General features: G+C 44.9%; 1 protein-coding gene across 1 annotated transcript in view; it reads left to right on the top strand.

Annotated features, from left to right (window-relative positions):
- Positions 1-20275, top strand: part of THBS3 (thrombospondin 3) — a 49064-nt gene that overhangs the window by 2361 nt on the left and 26428 nt on the right. The window contains exons 2-12 of the mRNA XM_042440763.1: positions 4967-5173; positions 6283-6539; positions 7840-7942; positions 9737-9763; positions 10991-11073; positions 12399-12450; positions 14633-14781; positions 14888-15028; positions 16064-16141; positions 17958-18110; positions 19251-19361. Coding sequence (XP_042296697.1) covers positions 4967-5173; positions 6283-6539; positions 7840-7942; positions 9737-9763; positions 10991-11073; positions 12399-12450; positions 14633-14781; positions 14888-15028; positions 16064-16141; positions 17958-18110; positions 19251-19361 — 1361 coding nt within the window. The remainder of the gene's footprint in view (positions 1-4966; positions 5174-6282; positions 6540-7839; positions 7943-9736; positions 9764-10990; positions 11074-12398; positions 12451-14632; positions 14782-14887; positions 15029-16063; positions 16142-17957; positions 18111-19250; positions 19362-20275) is intronic.

The following is a 20275-nucleotide window of genomic DNA, read 5'->3' on the forward strand; positions in this document are numbered from 1 at the left end:
TCCCTCCCTCCCTCCCTCCCTCCCTTCCTTCCTTCCTTCCTTCCTCCTATCCTTCCTTCCTTCCTTCCTTCCTTCCTTCCTTCCTTCCATCCATCCTACCTTCCATCCTTCCTTCCTTCCATCCTTCCCTCCCTCCTTCCTTCCTTCCTTCTTTCCTTCCTTCCTTCCTTCCTTCCTTCCTTCCTTCCTTCCTTCCTTCCCTCCTTCTATCCTTCCATCCTTCCTTCCTTCCTCGCTGCTAAGGAACCCCCAGAGTCGGAGGGTCTCCAAAAAGAGGAAAGCAGAAGAAGGATTGCAGGAATGCAGGGGGAGGGAGGGAGGGAGGGAGGCCCCAAACATCCCGAAAGCTCCCAAGCGCCAGAAGCCTGCCTGAGGTGCCCCAGAAGAGCTCCAGCAGCATTGGCAGAGAGGCACTGGTCAGCCCCCGCAGAGCCTCCCTGGCCAGGGGCAGTCTCTCTCCGTCTCCTGTGTGTCTGCTCTCTCTCTGGACAAACAACGGAGGGGGACACTCGGGGCCTCCCTGGGAGGCTGGCTCTCTCTCTCTCTCTTTCTCTTAGGGGAGAGAGGGGGCCACCTGAGTTTTCCCTGGCTTGGAAAAGGGACCTAGTACCGTCTATAATATTCCTGTATAAGTCAACCTCATGTATCAGTCGAGGGCAGGTTCTGGGGCCACAGTCATGGATTTGGCTATGACCCGTGGATAAGTCAAGGGTCAAACTCAGGGGCATGTAGCAAAGGATCTAAAGGGAGGGCAGGGGGAAAGACCCCTTTGGGCCTCCTCTCCCAAGGGCCACAGTCTGGGCTGGAACCTCACCACCTTTGGAAAGTTTCCTGCTGGGCACCAGAGTGGGTTGTTATGGGGAAACCGGATTTTGGATGGAATGAACTCTCCTGTCCCAGTTTAGATGGGTGCCTTTTAATACATTGGTTCAAAGATATAGCCATGTTAGTCTGTAGAATCAGTAGGCACAGAGACCTTGTAGCACCTTTGAGACTGAAAGACATTGGCAGCATGAGCTTTCGTAGACTTCCGTCTACTTCCTCAGATGCCTTTGATGGAGCATAAGCCAGGCACAGACATTTATATGCCATTGGTAGGTGAGGATGTCAATACAAATGACAAATCCTTTATGTATGGAAATGAAGTGGCAGGTCCAATTTTAACGATGGTCTTTAGTGCACAAAGACATAAGAAACTGATCTTTGTGCCTGGAGATGAAGTGCCAGGTCCAGTTTTGCAATGGGACTAGCCTGTGGCGAGGGGGAAGAGACGGATGTAGGGCATCCCTGTGAGGATGGTGTCAGATAGTGTTGAAGTGTGTGTAGTGTGTCAGGAAACCATTGTCTTTCTTCAGTCCACTGCTGAGGGACTGTAGTTTGTGGATGGATTCCAGTTGTGCTGTTTCTCTCAGTGAGTTAGGCAGAGTGAGGCAACCACAATGTTACGCTTTGTAACCCTTGGTGGATTATGATAATCATATACCCCCAAGTAGCAAGGCTACAAAATATTATAGAGGACGGGCACACGGATGAGCTCAGATTGTTACCCAGCTAAGGCCCTATAGTAAAAAAATATCTTCTGTTACGACAGGGTTGGGAATCATATACTCCTCTTGATGTTGTTGGATTGCAGTTCCCAGCATTCTTCACTCTTGGCTGTAATGGCTAGGCACATTACATCTGGATGGCTGCAGAGTACCCATCACTGTGTCATAACAACAGGGAGCAAATTGCCGTCTGCTAGTCCTCTCTGTCCCACCTCTGAATGCCTGAGCTATTTTGGTGATGCTACAGCCTCTTGGTGCTACTGCCCTGGGGCAGGACTGGGGCTAGCCTAACCCCTGGTGCAAGGGATAAACAAGGCCCCAAATGCAACAGGGCTTGCTCAGGGACGTAGCCAAGGGGGGGTGTTCTTGGGGTCCGGACCCCCCCTACCATTAGAAAAATGAATGGTGTGTGCTGCTGCACCGCTGCATCCAAGCCCCATTATAATGGTGGTACTTAGTCTGGACCCCCCCCCCCCTTCCTAAAATCTTGGCTACATCCCTGGCTTGCTTACCACATTTGGAAAACAGAGTCCAAAGTCTAAGCCAGGATGAGCAATGGAGGGCCTCCTGATGTTTTTGGACTACAGCCCTAACCAGTAGAGCCAGGGGTGAAACCACAAGAGCCATGGAGGTATACTCTTTAAATGGTGCATGGGTTCTAAGAGTCTGGAGGTCGCGCCAAAGCTACACTCCATTCCTAAGCACCGGAGCGCAGCTTTGGTGCAGCTTCCGGATTCTTAGGGTGCATGCATCATTTAAACAGCATACCTCCAAAGAGACCCAAAGCAGCTTTATTTTGGCAGTCTGTAACAGGCCTTAGAGAGGAAGAAAACCTAGAGTAAAAATAAAGACTCTACAAGATGCTTGAAATTGAGGTGGTCTCAATCTCCCAAAGACTTTGTTTTGTTTTGGGGGATGTTAGATATATATAAAGTTTCAAAAATGGGGTTTATAGATTGCGAGGTCAGAGAGAAATGAAATAAAATATGTTTATTCTATTTATATGTTTTATTTTTAAAAAAAATATTTTTAAAATATGTTTTATTCTTCTAATAACTATCCGTTTTAATACCGTAATAATTTAATTCCTTTTTAATATACTTTTTTAAAAAAAATGTTTTTAATTGTACTGTTTTTAATGCTGTGAAGCCGCTCTGAGTCCCAGTTCTGGGAAAAGAACAGGCTACAAATAATAATAATAATAATAATAATAATAATAGTAATAACAACAACAACAACAACAACAACAACTACAGCTTATCAGTGCCTCAAGCAGAGAAGAGTAATTCCCAGCTTGGTCAGGAGATGTAAGATGGGACCTTCCACATGCCATGTATATGCTCCATTGTTAAGGTACAGCCAGGGATGTAGCTTGTTGTGTACCTTCAATTAACTTATGACAAACATAAGTTGAAACCATCACAGGGTTTTCTCAGCAAGATTTGCACAGAGCAGGTTTGCCATTAGTCTCCTTTGAGGCTGAAAGAATGTGACGCACCTAAGGTTAGGGTTGAATGGCCAAGCAGAGAGTCAAAGCCTGGTCTCCCAGACTTGCAGTCCATCATTCAAACCACTATACCACTCTGACTACAAGGAGAGCATTGGCCCTTTCAAGTAAGAACCTTGTTTCTCTAATGGAATTTTCATTGTTGTAGCTTAAGACATCAGTTGAATATTAAGAAGAAGAAAAAACAGTTGAGGCATCCAAAGAAAAGGAGCCAGCAAAGTTAAACAAGGGAATGTGAGCGGAGCAAATAGAACACAAGTCGGAGGCAAGGCTGCACACATTTTACACCTACATATACTCCTAACAGACGCAGCTCTGTGTTTGGCTTGTCAGACTAACTGCCAACCCCTCTCCATCCCAAAACCAGGCATCTGGTTTAACCAACCAAATGGCAACCTTTGTTTGAAGGGCCCTAGAATTTCTTTCTGGTGCTGGTTGCCCAAAATATGTGTCAGTAATGATATCCCTGGTTTTAACATGCCACTAACCAAGCCCCAAACTGAGTGTATTCCAGGTGGAAACATCTCAGGAGCCACAGGATCCTTGGGAGGTCTGGTCCGTGGAAAAGGAACTTCACAGCCTCCCTGTCACTGACATCCATTCTGCTCCAAAGGAGACCACAAAGGAATGAGCTGTTCCATAGATGCCTCTCTGTGCGCCTGATACTGGGATGGTGTGTAAAAATCCATTCTTGTAAACAAATATAAAACAGAAAACCAGGCCAGACCAGACCTTGCTTCCCTTGCTCTTGGATTCCACGACCTTGTCCAAATCCAGAAACTGGCCTCCAAACTGAAGGGTGGCCTTGTTGGATTAGTCCGACCCACCCTGTGTGTCCAAGTGGACCATTTCATGCCAGTAAGTGAACCAATGCCTTTGTTTGCCCTTTTTCCACTCTAGTAGTTGCTGTTGGCAAGGGCAGAACTGGGGAGAATAAGTTCTGTAATTTCCCAGTCAGGATTCTGGGAATTGTGGTACCAAAAAAGGGTTTTCTCCTGATGCAAAGCTTGCAACCATTTAAAAAATGAGAAACAGGGGCACCTGTGACACCCCCGCTGTCAGTCTGATGTTCTGTTTCACTGTAGCCAACCACAGTTAAGCAAGAATTTGAACCCTGGTTTCCTACAGTCTTAGTCCCACACACAGTCCACAACACCACACTGGTTTTATTGAAGATGGATGCAAAACCAGGCAGTCACCATGTATATGATAGCCCCATAATAGCTTGTCAAAATGCTGTGCCTTAGTGGCAAGTTATGTGCATAAAACAGAAAGCTTGGTGCCTTAGCATAAGGTGTACAACATGACACTGACATTTATTCATCTGATCAAAATTCTCAACGTTCAAAATTTCAACATTGTTGGAAGGGATTGGTGAGAATGGTAGGTCATTTTGGCAGGGACAAAGAAGTGAAATTGGATGGTACTGCTGGAAGGCTAAATGGTGAGTAACAGTGATGACATTATAACACTTCAAAGAAACAGCCTTGTTATTCTGCTATACCATTAAAAGTAAATGGACAAAGGAATCTGGTAGGTACTTTAACACCAAATGATTTATTTCAGCATGAGCCTTCATAGATTTCAATCCACTTCTTCAGATGCACTAATGGAATGATGTTAAAGGATTTTTAGATTCTGCTCTAGCTGATCTCTCTATAGTCATTTGCGCTTGTCTGCAACAGGCATGCTATGACTCTTGAGACCAGAGTTTGAATCCTCACTCAGCCATGGAAATAATGGATTGTTTTGAACAGTCTGCAATCCCACAGGAAAAAGTGGCCCCCAGATATATCAGAGTTGTCCACCACATGGCAGGGGGTTGGACTGGATGGCCACTGTGGTCTCTTCCAACTGTATGATACTATGACTCTATGGGGTACAGCTTGACCTCTATTTCTTCCTTCCTTAGTCATTGACCTCCTGACTGTGACGGAGCCCCGGCACATGGCTACTGTCACCAACAAGATCCGAACGGAGCTCCTGTCTGTCAATGACATCTACTTGCTGTCCACCTTCCGCCTGCCCCCCAAGCAAGGTGCAGTTTTGTTTGGACTCTACTACAAGAAAGACAACAGCCGCTGGTTGGAAGTCTCAGTGGTTGGCAAGACCAACAAAGGTGAGAGAGGGGGAAAGGAAAGGACCGCATGTGGAAAAGCCTGGGAAGAAGGGACTTATGGGCTAACACTCCCAGAATGCTACATCCAACTGGCTATGGCATTCTGGAAGTGGTAGTCCAAAAACATCCTCCCCCTCCTCCCCCTGTATCAGTTTATCTGTCCATCCACTCAGGGGCAGGAATTGTGTGGTCCGGGAGTCACAATCCAGGCCATATTTACTACTTATGTAGTCCAAGAGCTCTTCTCGCTATTTATCTCTGGACCATGTTCACCACTTATCTAGTCCAGTATGGTATTTTCCAGAGTGGGTAAAATGCATCCCTGGTGGGCATGTTTTCTCCAAAGGCAGTTTTGCCATTTCTCAATCCCTCCAGACGGCCTGGACCATTCTTTTTCTAGTAACACTAATTACTTAATTATCTGCAAAAAACAGGGATGGTTTTCCTCTCTTGGGATTCTCCAGGAGTGGTAAGACACCTTTTTAGTAGGTTTCATGGACCCTTTTACTGTTTAAAGTAATCTTAAGACCAGGGGAGTCTTTTTTTAACAATAAAAATGTGTGGAAGTCACTTCTTGTTCACTTCCTGTTTCAAAAAAGCCCCAAAATTGGCCTGGTGGGAAGAAGCATAGTGAAAATGCCCCCCCTCCTTTAAATTGCCCACCTTTGCTTCAGGCCTTGTGTTCCAAATTTGGGAGCATCCACATTTTCTCCATCTTCATTTTTTCTCAGTTGTCAGTTTTTGGTGGATATCTATGTCCATTCCGCTAGAATTGTCACATATGGTGAGCCCTGAGCATAATCAGGGAACCATTGTGGTGCAGTGGTTTGAACACTGGACTATGACTCTGGAGACCAGGGTTCAAATCCCTGCTCACCCATAGACACTCACTGGTGATCCTGGATCCTGGCTGACACTGTCAGCCTCGAAGGCAAAGGCAAACCACCTCTGAATAAGTCATGCCAAGAAAACCCTGAGAGAGGGTCATGAGAGAGAGTTACGGAGAGGGTCAGAAATGACTTAAGAGTACTCAACCACCACCACCACCACCAGAACAAGCATAATCAGCTCTCCCTGTTTCCTCCTTCCCACTTGCACACCATCCCTAGTCCTCATCCGATACCTTCGGGCTGATGGGAAGCTCCATTCGGTGAACCTGCAGAACGCCAACCTGGCCGACAGCCGCAGCCACACCGTCCTCCTGCGGGTGAGCGGCCTGCAAGGCAGCAGCCTATCCACAGACCTGTATGTGGACTGCAAGCAAGTGGACTCCAATGCAGGGCTGCCAGATATGTTACCTGTTGCTGGGGAGCAGGTGGAGGCCATGGAGGTGCGGACAGGACAGAAAGCTTATCTCCGCATGCAGGTAAGGAGTGTATAAACCAGGGGCAGGTAAATTCTTTGGTTCCATAGGTCAATTTTCCACTCTTGGGACCATTTTCTTTCCTAGGGACCATCTTTAAATATATTTTGATATATATAGATTATATATAGATATATAATCAAGCTAGTGAATAGTTCAGATCAAAGAAATATTTATTTCACCATTTTCCCAAAGAAAGTTGAGAGAGCAGGAAGATGGAAACACAACAGTTCAGTTGAAAATATTTTGAGAGAATGTCAGTAAGTCCCAAAGGAGGAGTGACCTAAGTCACATTAATTTGAATGAGAGAGAGAGAGGAGAGTTTGCATGCAGGAATTCACTATCTATCTAAGGAGAGGGAAAGGGAATGCAAAATTATCCCCCCCCCCAAAAAAAAACAAGGCACAGGGGGTGTAGAAATAGCAATTGTACGTTTTGCTAATTTTACATTTTTGCTAATTATTGTATTTTTTTTAAAAGCCCTGTGGTCATTTAAGAGATTGTGAGATCTTGCAAAAATAATATTATTGCTTTATTTATTTATATCCCACCTTTCTCCTAGTTCAGGACTCAGAGTGGAGAACACATGCAGCCTATGGGCTATGATTTTAACTTCTGGTAAACCTGTTCTCAACATTCTGTCACACGTTGGTGTGACCAAGAAACATTGAAAACACAACAAATAAAACTTGGGATTGGGGGGGGGGACTGTGAAAAGAAGGCCGAAATCTTAATATCTGCAGAGGTCACCCTGAAGGACAATATGCTGGATCAGCTCCAGCACCTATCTGATCCCAATGGATTATCTCTCCATGTTTGCATCAGATTAATAGCCCTCCCCTTGCATAGTATAGTGCAGTGATGGCGAACCTATGGCATGCGTGCCAGAGGTGGCACTCAGAGCCCTCTCTGTGGGCACATGTGCCATCGCCCCAGCACAGAGTTTGCCATAGTTTGTTACTAGAAAGCCAGAGGGACACGGCACTTTGCAATAAATAAGTGAGTTTTAGATTGCAGTTTGGGCACTCGGCCTCTAAAAGGTTCACCATCACTGGTATAGTGGTTTCAGTGTTGGGTTCCAGCTGTGGAGAACAAGCGTTGAATCCCTGCTTGGAAATGGAATCCACTAGATGACCCTGGGCAAGTCCTTCTCTTAGCCTCAGAGGAAGGCAAAGGCAAACCCCCTCTGAACAAATCTTGCTAGGAAAATCCCGTGATAGGTTCACCTTAGCGTTGCCATAAGTTCAAAAGAACTTGAAGGCACACACAACAACAACAACAACAGTCCTTGTTTCTGTCTTAGGGGTTTCTGGAGTCACTAAAGCTGATCCTAGGAGGGTCAATGAGCCGGGTAGGAGCATTAAGTGAGTGCCCCTTCCAGGGAGATGAATCCATGCAGAACACAGGTAAGGTTTTGTGCTTTTAAGAAGACTCACGGACTCATACTGCATTAAGATATGCCAGGGCTCTAAACCAGGGGCAGGGAATGTATGGTTCACAAGCCACAAGTGGCCCCAAGGTTACTTTTATGGTCTAGTTTTCCTCACCATGATCTGAATTGACTATTCATGACCTGAATAGACTAGAAAGCTGGGCCAAAGCTAACAAAATGAATTTTAACATGGAGAAATGTAAGATACTTCATTTAAGGTGGAAAAATGAAACGCAAAGATATAGGATGGGCGACACCCGGCTGAACGAGACTACGTGTGAAAGGGATCTGGAAGTCCAAGTAAACCACAAATTGAACATGAGTCAACAGTGCGATGCGGCAGCTAAAAAGGCCAATGTGATTTTAGGCTGCATCAATAGAAGTATAGTGTCTAGATCGAGAGAAGTAATAGTGCCACTCTATTCTGCTTTGGTCAGGTCCCACCTGGAATACTGTGTCCAGTTCTGGGCACCACAATTAGGGGGAAAAACTGGAGCGTGTCGAAAGGAGGGCGACTAAAATGGTGAAGGGTCTGGAAACCATGCCCTATGAGGAATGACTTAGGGAGCTGGGGATGTTTAGCTTGGAGAAGAGAAGGTTAAGAGGTGATATGATAGCCCTGTTTAAATACTTAAAGGGATGCCATATTGAGGAGGGAACAAGCTTGTTTTCTGCTACTTCAGAGAACAGAACCCGGAACAATGGATGCAAGCTACAGGAAAGGAGATTCCACCTCAATATTAGGAGGAACTTCTTGACAGTAAGGGCTGTTCAACAGTGGAAGATACTCTCTCAGAGAGTGGTGGAGTCTTCCTCCTTGGAGGTCTTTAAACAGAGGCTGGATGGCCATCTCTTGGGTATGCTTTGATTGAGAGTTCCTGCATGGCAGGGGGTTGGACTTGATGGCCCTTGTGGTCTCTTCTAACTCTATGATTCTATGATTCACCATTTGTTGACTCCCAGGCACTCCAGCACCCTAACTTTTGGGGTACAATGAGGATGTAGCCTTTCATGCTTCCTTGTCCCCCTAACCTGGGCAGTTGCTCATCTCTGCTCTATATGTCAATTTCAAAATTTCCCATAACATGACCAAAAAAGTGCATTATTTCAACAGGACAAAAACCTGAAAACTAAAATTGAGTATGGCCTAAATGACATTTTTCTGGCTCACAACCTTCCAGAGGCTGCACAGATTTTCAGAACCCAAAAACAAAAGAACCTCTGAGAGGTGGTCATCTAACTGCTGTTTCAAAATGTCCAATGAATGAGAACCCACCATATTTTGAATTTGCTTTGCTTTCATAGACAGTAATCTTTAATGCAGGGTAAAGTGTGACCCTTCAGATTTTGCTGGGCTGCAGCTCCCAGCATTCCTTATCCTTAGCTCTACTGGCTAAGGCTGTTGGGAGTTGCAGCCCAACAACATCTTGAGGGCCACAAATGATCAAGTAATATGAAATTTGATATCCACCCATGGTGTCCAGAGTGAGGACAAGCCTGGTGTGCACATGAATTTGAGGGGTTTAACGGCCAGCTAAGGAAGCCTGGGAAATAGTCCCATAAAGAGAGAAGATTCCACAAGATGGATCCATGACAGTTAAAGTGATACTGAGTGCTGTGTTTCTGTTGTGTGAAATGACCCAAGACTCTCTGTTTCTACTCATTGAGTTTCTTGATTCTATTCTGCTGACACTGGGTTTTGTTGAAATCTCCAATGGAAGGAACTATTTATCTCACCATCTTATCTCTTTTCCCTTTCTCTTTTTAGTATCCAACGTGATCAATTCCCTTTTTGGTGAGTTTGATGGCAGCTCCCCTGTCCTTCAGTCTTGTGCTTCCCCTTAATTATGATGGTACCCTTTGTGTGTATATTTTTATATTTATTTGTCTGTTAAGATCTTTCTGTACTGCTTAACTTAAAAACAAAACAAAACCCAAAGCATTTGCAGTATGGCAAACCCTCCAAACTGTGGTTGTGGGTTAAATCTAATTTTAATCCTTACTAGAACAAGCCCATTGAAATCAAGGGACTGATGTTAGTGTTGGCCAGGAGTAGGAATGGTAGTTCCTAGCATTCCTCACCATAGGATATGCTGGCTAAGGCTGCTGGGAGTTAGAGTCCAACAACATCTGGAAGGCCACACAATCCCCACTTAGTGTTGATTAACAAGTTTCATTAATTTCAATGAGCCTATTCTCATTGGAATTAAAATGTATTAAGTAAGCCCCACTCATCAAGGAGTAACAATAAAAGAGTGTTGAAATAATAGAGGAAGAAAATAAGCCAAGCTCCAGGGTCTAAATCCAAAGTGTTTCTCTGTGCTCATCAAGTTGCAATTCTTGTAAAAGGCTTTTATGAATCATAGGCCCTATACAGACAAATTAAAGCTGCTTCAGGTCACTTTGGAGGTATGGTGTTTCAATGATGTATGTGTCCTAAGAGGCCAGAAGCTGCACCAAAGCCGCACTCCAGTCAACGACTTGAAGGCACACAATACACACAACACATTGTATTATATTGATATTATATATGATAACGTATATCAATGCGCAACCTTACATAGTTAGCATTGGACATAAGCAAAACTATTCGCAGTTTATACTAGAAGGGGAATCAATATAATATCTGAAGGACCAGAGAGGCCTCAAGATTTCAACCCCTTCTTGGAGAGTGACAGTTTGTTAGATTGCCTCTTGGTTGACAGGTTGGGGAGTGGTTGGGAAGAGAAAACACTTTGGTCTGTTACAGACTGCCAAAATGAAGCTGCTTCGGGTCTCTTTGGAGATATGCTGTTTAAATGATGCATGTACCCTAAGAATCTGGAAGCTGCACCAAAGGTGCACTCCAGTGCTTAGGAATGGAGTGTGGCTTTGGCGTGACCTCCGGACTCCTAGGACCCATGCATCATTTAAACAGCATACCTCCAAAGAGACCCGAAGCAGCTTTATTTTGGCAGTCTGTAACAGGCCTTACTGTCTATCTTCAAGGATTGAGGCTTTTGACTTTCTCCTTTTGTGGCAGGTGAACAAACCAAGGCCCTCGTGAAACAGCTCACACTCTTCAACCAGATTTTGATGGAACTTCAGGAGGACATGAGAGATCAGGTGAGGAAATGCTGATAAACACAAGTCTCTTCAGGTTGGGCTGCAGGGAGGTCAGAACCAATCTGCAAGCTAGATGTCAAGTTCACATATTTTTTTAGTCATTACTCTGTTCCTTGTAATACTTAATTCTGCCTCAGTTTGCAACTGGAATAGGTCACCCAAAATTACATTTATATCTCTGTGTATTTTTATGTGTTGTCAAGTTGGCTTTGGCACGTGTCAGCCCTGTAAATGAGAGACTTCCAAGAGGCTCCATTCTTAATAGCCATGTTCAGCCCTTGTCAGCTTAAGGCTGTGGCTTTGGTTGAATCAGTCCATCTGCTTTAAGAGCTTCGTAAAATCCTCTGGAATCATCCAGATCTGCACAACGCTGTGTTTTTTCTGCTAAGTTGATCCACCACTTGTCCTGAATGTCTCAGAGTTTTTGTTGGAGTTGACTAGATGTGAGGCGAAAGGCTGCTTTTTTTACATGGCAGGATGGCTGGACGAGGTGAGCCTGGTGAGCAGTTCTCTTCTTTGCCAGCAGCTCCTGGATGTCTTGGTTGTTTTCATCAAACCAGTCTTGATGTTTCTTGAGGGAGAATCCTAAGGATTCTTCCGCAGATTGCAGGATGCTGTTTTTGATATGTTGCCAAAGCGCTGTAGGAGAAGAGTCTACAGGATGGTCTTCAAGTTTTGTTTGCAAATTTGGCTGGAAGTTGTCTCTCATGGCAGCTTGTTGAAGATTGTTGACTTGGAGTCTCCTCTTTAGGATGCCACCCCTCTTAGGTTTAAACTTAAAATGAAGATTTAGTTTACATCTTACGAGGCGATGATCGGTTTGACATTCTGCACTGCGCATCACTCGGGTATGACAGACATCACAAATATTTTTCTGGCGCACTAGGATACAGTCAATGAGGTGCCAGTGTTTGGATCGGGGATGCATCCAGGTTGTCTTCAAGCTATCTTTCTGCTGAAAGATAGTGTTTGTAATAGTCAGCTGCTGTTCTGCACAAAACTCTAGCAGGAGGCGTCTGTTATCATTACAGTTTCCAACACCATGCTTGCCTAAAACACTTTTCCAGGTTTTATATAAAGATTATATTAAAAAGATTATATAACACAAGATTTTATATAAAGGGGCCAACAAAAAATAACATGTCCAGTTGTCTCAATTTCCTCGGAGCTGCAGGGGCATAATCTGCACTGATAAGCTATCTTTTTATATTTACCTTTGACTACTTCTGACGGACTGATGATATTAAATCCCAGTGCCCATCTGACATGTCTCTTCTGGGATCTCTTCCCATTCCAGTGCATGATGTGATATCACTTTTTTCTAGGTGAAGGAGATGTCCTTGATTCGGAACACCATTATGGAATGTCAAGTGTGTGGTACGTTCAAGAAAAGGGACGAATAGGAAAACCTGGAGCCTTGTTTTTTGTCCTGTTTTGCCCTTCAAATGTTAGCCAGTCTCCTAGCCTGAAGCCTCTGTGTCTTAAGCAGCGAGAGGGAGAGAGAGTCCAAGGCATCTACTGAAAAGCAGTCATCATGTAATCCAGTGCAGGTCCTTCATGAGTCAGTAGTCTGTCCAGGAAAGCAGTCCAAAGGGTAATCTAGAGCAGATAATTAAACAGGGAGTCTGTGAACATCTAGAAGGCAATGCCATAATCACAAAAAGTCAACATGGGTTTCAGAGAAACAAGTCATGCCAGACAAATCTGATCTCCTTTTTTGATAAAATTACCAGCTTGGTAGATGAAGGGAATGCTGTGGATATAGTATATCTTGATTTCAGTAAGGCCTTGACAAGGGCACCCATGATATTCTTGCAAACAAATGCCTGTTTTCTTTCCCATTGGTATTTTCCCAGTGGTAATTTGAAGTGGGTTATTTTGCTCCCCTTTCCCATTGCCCTTCCGGAACTTCTTTTTTTAAAGCAGCTGTCAATCAAGCGCTTAAGCGCTTGACGTCACAGCCAATCAGTCGCTTAGGCGCTTTTCCCCTCCGGGAAAGGAAGAAGGAGCCTCTATTTGCCCCAAATCCCTTTGCGTCCGAGGCTCTTCTGTGTCTCCCCATAGTTCCTCTGGGAAAGAGAAGAGGAGCCTCTATTTGCCCCAAATCCCTTTGCATCCGAGGCTCTTCTGTGTCTTCTCATAGTTCCTCTGGGAAAGAGAGAAGGAGCCTCCATTCCCCCAAATCCCTTTGCCTCCCCCATTGCTCCCTGGGCTGTCTGGGGGCGATCAAGCAGGTAAGTACTGCAAAGCCCATCAGCTGCTCAGGTACTCAGGCGGAGGCGAAAAAAGAAAAAACAATAGTTTAAAACGGCGTTCAATGGGTCTCCTCATACGTTGGTCTATGAATGTGGAGCAGGGGGGAGGTTGCAGGGGGAGTAATGTGTTTACTGCATTTAGAGCTCAATGTAGCGCGATTGCCTTACCCTGCTTCTCAATCCAACTGGGAGAAAGGCTATGCGAATGGAAGAAAATGGCGCTGGCAATGCAGGAAAGAGAACAAGCGGGTGACACCCCCAGGCCAGCCCCTTGAACACTGTTCCTCCCATCCCCAAGTTCCCGAATCAGACACCCTTTCGTCCCCATTCATTTGCCCCGAATCAGAGTCCGGAAGCACAGGAAAACTCGCTAAAAAGCCGCTATTTTTAAAAAACTGATTTATTGACCAATAATTCGGATTTTTCAGGATAAATCGATTCAGATTCGAATTCCAATGCAAACAATATCAGAGCAATGCAGATCAAATGTGCACTCAAATGGAAACTATGCACCCATGATTCGTGTCCTGATCCACATTATAAGCCAGTGGGAATGGGGCCAATAGAAGTATAGTCTCTATATCAAGGGAAGTAATAGTGCCACTCTATTCTGCTTTGGTCAGGCCCCACCTGGAATACTGTGTCCAGTTCTGGGCACCACAATTACAAAAAGGATGTGGAGAAACTGCAACGTGTCCAAAGAAGTGCGACTAAAATGGTGAAGGGTCTGGAAACCATGTCCTATTTGACATGGCTTAGGGAGCTGGGGAAGTTTAGCCTGGAGAAAAGAAGGTTAAGAGGTGATATGATAGCCCTGTGTAAATATTTGAAGGGATGTCATATTGAGGAGGGAGCAAGCTTCTGCTGCTTCAGAGACTAGAACCTGGAACAATGAATGCAAGCTGCAGGAGAAGAGATTCCACCTCAACATTAGGAGGAACTTCCTGACAGTAAGAGCTGTTTGACAGTGGAACACACTCCCCCGGAGTGTAGTGGAGTCTCCTTCCTTGAAAGTCTTTAAACAGAGGTTTGATGGCCATCTGTCGGGGATGCTTTGATTGAGAGTTTCTGCATGGCGGGGGTTGGACTGGATGCCCTTGTGGTCTCTTCCAACTCTGTGATTCTATAATTATATGATACAGTTTACTAGAAACTACGCAGAACATTTCACCCCCTGCTTCTGCCTAGGCTAAGAACTCTAACTTAAAACAATTGAGTACTAGAAACTTGTGTTTGGGAAAAATGTTTAGATAATCAGTTTGTTTGTAGGGGGACTGATTTCCATCCTTTCCATCTTACCTCAGGGTTTCATGAACACCGTTCCCGTTGCAACCCTAATCCCTGCTTTAGTGGTGTTGATTGCATGGAGACGTATGAATATCCAGGCTACCGCTGTGGGCCTTGCCCACCTGGCTTTGAGGGCAATGGAACCCACTGTGCTGACATCAATGAGGTAAGCAGGCTCTGCGAATTGAGGGATGGCAATAAGTAGCAGAGGAAAGGCTGGACTATTCTTTCTGATTTGGGACTTCTTGCTGAGGTCTTTGTGTTGTTCCCAGTGTGCCTATGCCAACCCCTGTTTCCCTGGATCCAAATGTCTCAACACAGCACCAGGCTTCCGGTGTGAACCATGCCCCCCTGGCTACAAAGGAAACCTCATCTCCGGTGTGGGAGCCGACTATGCCAAAGCCAGCAGACAGGTGAGAAATGTACTTGATGGTGGTGGTTGTGGTTGTGAGGGCCAGTAAGTGTGTGAGGGCATTTGCCAAGGTCATCCTTCCCAAAATTGGCATTATCCTGATGTGTTGTGGTATATTACCTTAGAAGTCTTCTCCTGGAAGTCGGATGCAGCTTGGATGGACAGTGATTCACGGCCGCGGAAGCGAGGAAAGGAGACTTGGGAGCAGAGTTCAAATGGGTGCCGGCTACATGATTGTGTTAGCAAGGATCAAATTAGGGGAATTTTAATTAGCTCAAATATTGCCAAGAGGTGGTTTTTTTGTGCTCTTCTGAGCCTTTGTTTAGTTCCCTCTTTGTGATTATCCCCTGTGCTTCCTTTTTTGTCTCTGTTTATGTCTTGGTCCTGCCCTTTGTTTTATTCATAGGGTTTTCTTGGTGAGAGGTCCCTGCAAAGAGGTTTGCCATTGCCTCCTGTTGCGCAGTTCTAACATTTGTTAGCTATGGTATTGCTGCTGTTCTTGTGAGCTTCTTCATCAAAAGCAGCAAGCCAACGACTGCTGCTGCTCAATAGCTGTTTATCACATTATTCCCCCTCCAAAAAAATCTGGGTTTTTGGCTTTGTGCTACTGGCTGCTATGGGCTGGCCCTTGTCCTTTACCTGTCCTCCTCTGGCTACTAAGGAGGTGGATGTCCAGCCAGAAAATGGGTAGGTTGGAAATGAGACACAACTACACCTCACAGAACTTTAGTGGTGCAGGATCTCAGAAAATCATGGAATCAAATAATCACAGAGTTGTAAGCCACAAGGGCCATCCAGTCCAACTCCTTTTCAGGCAGGAATACACCATGAAAGCACTGCTGACAGATGGCCATCCAGCTTCTGCTTAAAAACCTGCACAGAAGGAGATTCTATTACATAATCCACTGCCAAACAGTTCCTACTTTCAGGAGGTTCATTATTACTTTGAACATTACTTTTCAAATTCTGTTCTGATGTCTTGACCACTAGTTGCTTCACTTTCACATTGCTAGGCCTTCCTTCCTGTTTCCCACAGGTTTGCACAGACATTGATGAATGCACTGATGGGAACAATGGAGGATGTGACCCCAACGCCATCTGCACCAACACTGTGGTGAGTCTGTTTGTCCAGACAGAGCACGAGAGAGAGAACAGTTGGGGCTTGGTTGAGAGAATGACAGTCTGGTGCGGAGAAAGGGCCCTCCCAGATGTACCCAGTGGAATTTCATGGCTGAGTAGAGATTTGAAACCTGGTCTCTTCAAATGCTAGTTCAACAGTCAAATCCCACTGCACCACACTACTACCCAACTACTGTTTAGGCAATTATCACTGTTTTGTCCTTTTTCACTTTCTATCCTTCTTCTCCCACTGATTACAACCTCCCATTGTAATAATATGCCCAGAGGTTCAACGCCATTTCTTGTGGCTTGAATAGGACAAAGGTTTTTCATCCCATTACATGCGTTAATCAGTCCATTTCATTCTAGGATACTTATTACCACACAGCTATTGCTTATTCACAGCCACTGTTAAGATAATGATCATTGTTTCTACCTTTTAATTTCTGTTCCATCTCTTCCCATTGATTACGTCTTTCACCCTTGCCCCAAACAAGGACTTCATCTGACTTCTGGAACACTCCATGTATTTCAAGGGTGGGCAAAATGCAGCCCATAGCCCATATGTGGCCCCCAAGGCCCCGGGGGTCAAAATGTTTATTTTTAATTTATGGAGATGGTTGGCTGATTTGTTTATTATACCACCTTCCTCCCAAAACTGGCCCATAACAATATTTTTTTAAAAATCGCGCTCCTTCTTGCAGCCTGGAAGAGACGCCGCGAGGTGCACTCGCAGCGTCACTTCCACCATGCAACGTGCGGATGCAGAACGTCCGCTATGTCAAAATAGCCACCGCCATTTCTTACGGACTCAGTCCGTGATAGGGTTAGGGGCATCTGGAAGAGACACCCCTTTCTAACCCTAGCACGGACTGAGTCCGTCATAGGGTGCCCGTCTGTAACGGGCCATAGAATCATGGAATTATAGAATCATAGAGTTGGAAGAGACCACAAGGGCCATCCAGTCCAACTCCCTGCCATGCAGGAACTCACAATCAAAGCATCACCAACAGATGGTCATCCAGCCTCTGCTTAAAGACCTCCAAAGAAGGAAACTCCACTACACTCTGAGGGAGTGTGTTCCACTTTCAAACAGCTCTTACTGTCAAGGAGTTCCTCCAAAGGTTGAGGTGGAATATCTTTACCTGTAGCTTGCATCCATTGTTCTGTGTTATAATAAACTAATAAATAAAACTTTTGTCTCTATCCCGCTTCTGTGATACAAACAATCTAGTCTCTGGAGCAGCAGAAAACAAGCTTGCTCCATCCTCACCCCTTCAAATACTTAAATAGGGCTAACATATTACTGCTTAGCCATCTCTTCTCCAGGCTAAACATACCCAGCTCCTTAAGTCATTCCTCATAAGACATGGTTTTCAGACCCTTCACCATTTTGGTTGCCCTCCTCTAGTTACTCTCTTAACTTGTCAACATCCTTTTTGAATTGTGGTGCCCAGAACTGGACACAGTATTCCAGGTGAGGCCTGACCAATGCAGAACAGAGTGGCACTATTACTTCCCTTGATCTAGACACTATACTTCTATTGATGCAACTTAAAATCACATTGGCTGCCACATCACACTGTTGACTCATGTTCAACTTGTGGTCGACTAGGACTCCTAGATCCCTTTCACATGTAGTCTCATTCAGCCAGGTGTTCCCCATCTTATAAATATTAATATCCAGTTGAATTAAAAGCTGTTCAAAAGCTTTTAATTCAACCTTGTATGGGTGGTTAAAGTTCTTCTTAAGTTCTTCAAATGCTCACCTGAATTAAAACAGTTTTGCTTTTTTGACTTTGTCCAACTAGGGATCTTTCAAATGTGGACCTTGCAAGTCAGGTTTTGTGGGCAACCAGACAGGCAACTGCACCCCCCAGAAGACCTGCGAGAGCCCCAGTAACAACCCTTGCGACATCAACGGCTACTGTCTCTTTGAACGCAATGGAGATGTTTCCTGTGCGGTAAGGAATGGGCCAGGGACAGAAACAGTGAAACCAAACTGATCAGAACTCTGTTACAATTCTTTTAGGACAGGGATGGACAACTGCATGGAAGTCAAGGGCCAAATTTTCTACTATTATACAGCAAACACAAATACACCATAATTGTGGAGTTTATCAGACAAGGGAAATTGGAAGTATCCAATGGCAATCTGAATGCAATCGTGGGGTTTAACATTATTGCGTGATAGACTACCACACGCAATTTCGGGCAATGAGAAGTCAATCTGAACGCAATCATGGGGTTTGACGTTATTGCGTGATAGACTACCATACACAATTTTGGGCAATGGCAAGCTATTTTTGGGCAATGGGAAGTCAGCTCGAATGAAATTTGAATTCACGTAAATTCGCTGAACTAACGAATTCATGTGAATATGTTCTGGCCCCACTTTCTTTTCATTTGAAATTAAGAGAAATTCCTCCCGTGTGATAAACTCGTCTGTAAATATGCTTTATACCTGGGCATTTATTATCATTAATAAATTCTCCATCACCATGTACAGATATAAGAATGGGACAGTAAAGAAAGCAGATCGGACTGAAGGAGCAGCCAGGGGATGATGGGATAGGTCGCAGGGCGTCACTAGGGCCAGGATAGGACTGAATGAGCAGCCAGGGGATGATGAGATGGGTGGCAGGGAGGCAGAGAGGACGAGATGGCATGAAAGAGGAGGAGGGGGATGAAGGAGCAGGACATACGGAGGTAACATCGGAGTGATCTTCCACACCAGACCAATTCGAAGTGAAATCGAAGTGAACTTGAAAGCAAATTCTGTGAATTCACTTTTTTGCCCAGGAATGGTAATAAGGAGACCAGTCTGTAGTTGTTTCCCACCAGGCGGTCCAGGGAGGGTTTTTTAAGAGTGGTTTAACCACCGCTGATTTTAATTTTGATGGAAATTTGCCCTCCCTGAAGGATGCATTAATTATGGATTGCAATAATGCAATCATAGCCTCTCCACCCTGAGCGGTCAGCCAAGATGGGCAAGGATCAAGAGGGCACATCGTCTTCCTTATGCTTCCAAGGAGCTGGTATAGATAGGACTTCGGTCTGATCCAAGGATGCTTTCCTGATGTTCTTCTGTTCTTGCTTCCCAGTGCAACGTGGGTTGGGCTGGAAATGGTAACGTGTGTGGACGCGACACAGACATTGATGGCTACCCGGATGAGCCACTGCCCTGCATGGACAACCATAAACATTGTTCACAGGTAGGAAATTGCTGCAAAAGGAACAAGGCATATGGATTGAGCCACACAGATGCATAGGCAATAGAGACACAACCATGCAGTTCTCTGGCAAGATGATTTCCCATTTATTTTTCTTCGAATTGCATGTCTTCTGTATTTATCCCCAAAAGGCAATAAGGATCACTGCGGTGGGGTACAGACGGTGTGGAAGGGTGCTTAGGGTGCATGAGAAGTACATCAGTTTTGTTTTAGGTGGGCAATATTAGCAGTAATTAATTACTGTTGTGAGCTTTGCAATGAATTATAGAATTAAAATGTTGGAAGATGCCTGAAAGACCATCTAGGCTGGTAGGAACCGAGACAGGAATCCTCACAAAAGGACCCCTGTGTGAGCAGCAAAGGGAAGTGACTTTCTTTACTACCCGGACACTAAACAGACCTTGAACGTTGCCCATTCCCACCTGCAACCTCTTCTGAGTCTGGTGGAACTGTTGGACAAGTGAGATAGGAAAGAGACTCTCTTTACTACCCGGAAAACGGAGCCACCAGACCCAGAAGGCAGCCCATTCCCACCAATGCACCAGGTAACACCCCCTCTGAGGTGTCACCAGATACAGTCTGTACCCCCCTGCACTCCCCTAGTGATGCCTCTGTTTTAACAAAGGAGATTGATTCAACAAGTCGTGTATGGATTACTGCTCAAAAGTCTCTTTCCAATACCTGTTGATCCCCCCCCCCACTAAAACTAGTTCTGATGTTTGTGGATGCAGTCATGCTGCAAGGCAGGGGTGGGACACTGAAGATCAAATCAGATCTCTTTATTTTCCCATGTTTAGCTGGCACATTTAAACACAAGTATGGAGGATCAAAAGCCCTCCAGAAGTTGGATTACAAACTCCCATAATTGGTAATCATTAGCCATGCCAGCTGAAGCC

The sequence above is a fragment of the Sceloporus undulatus genome, chromosome 9, assembly GCF_019175285.1.
Source record: "Sceloporus undulatus isolate JIND9_A2432 ecotype Alabama chromosome 9, SceUnd_v1.1, whole genome shotgun sequence".
In the NCBI taxonomy this organism is placed as follows: Eukaryota; Metazoa; Chordata; class Lepidosauria; order Squamata; family Phrynosomatidae; genus Sceloporus; species Sceloporus undulatus.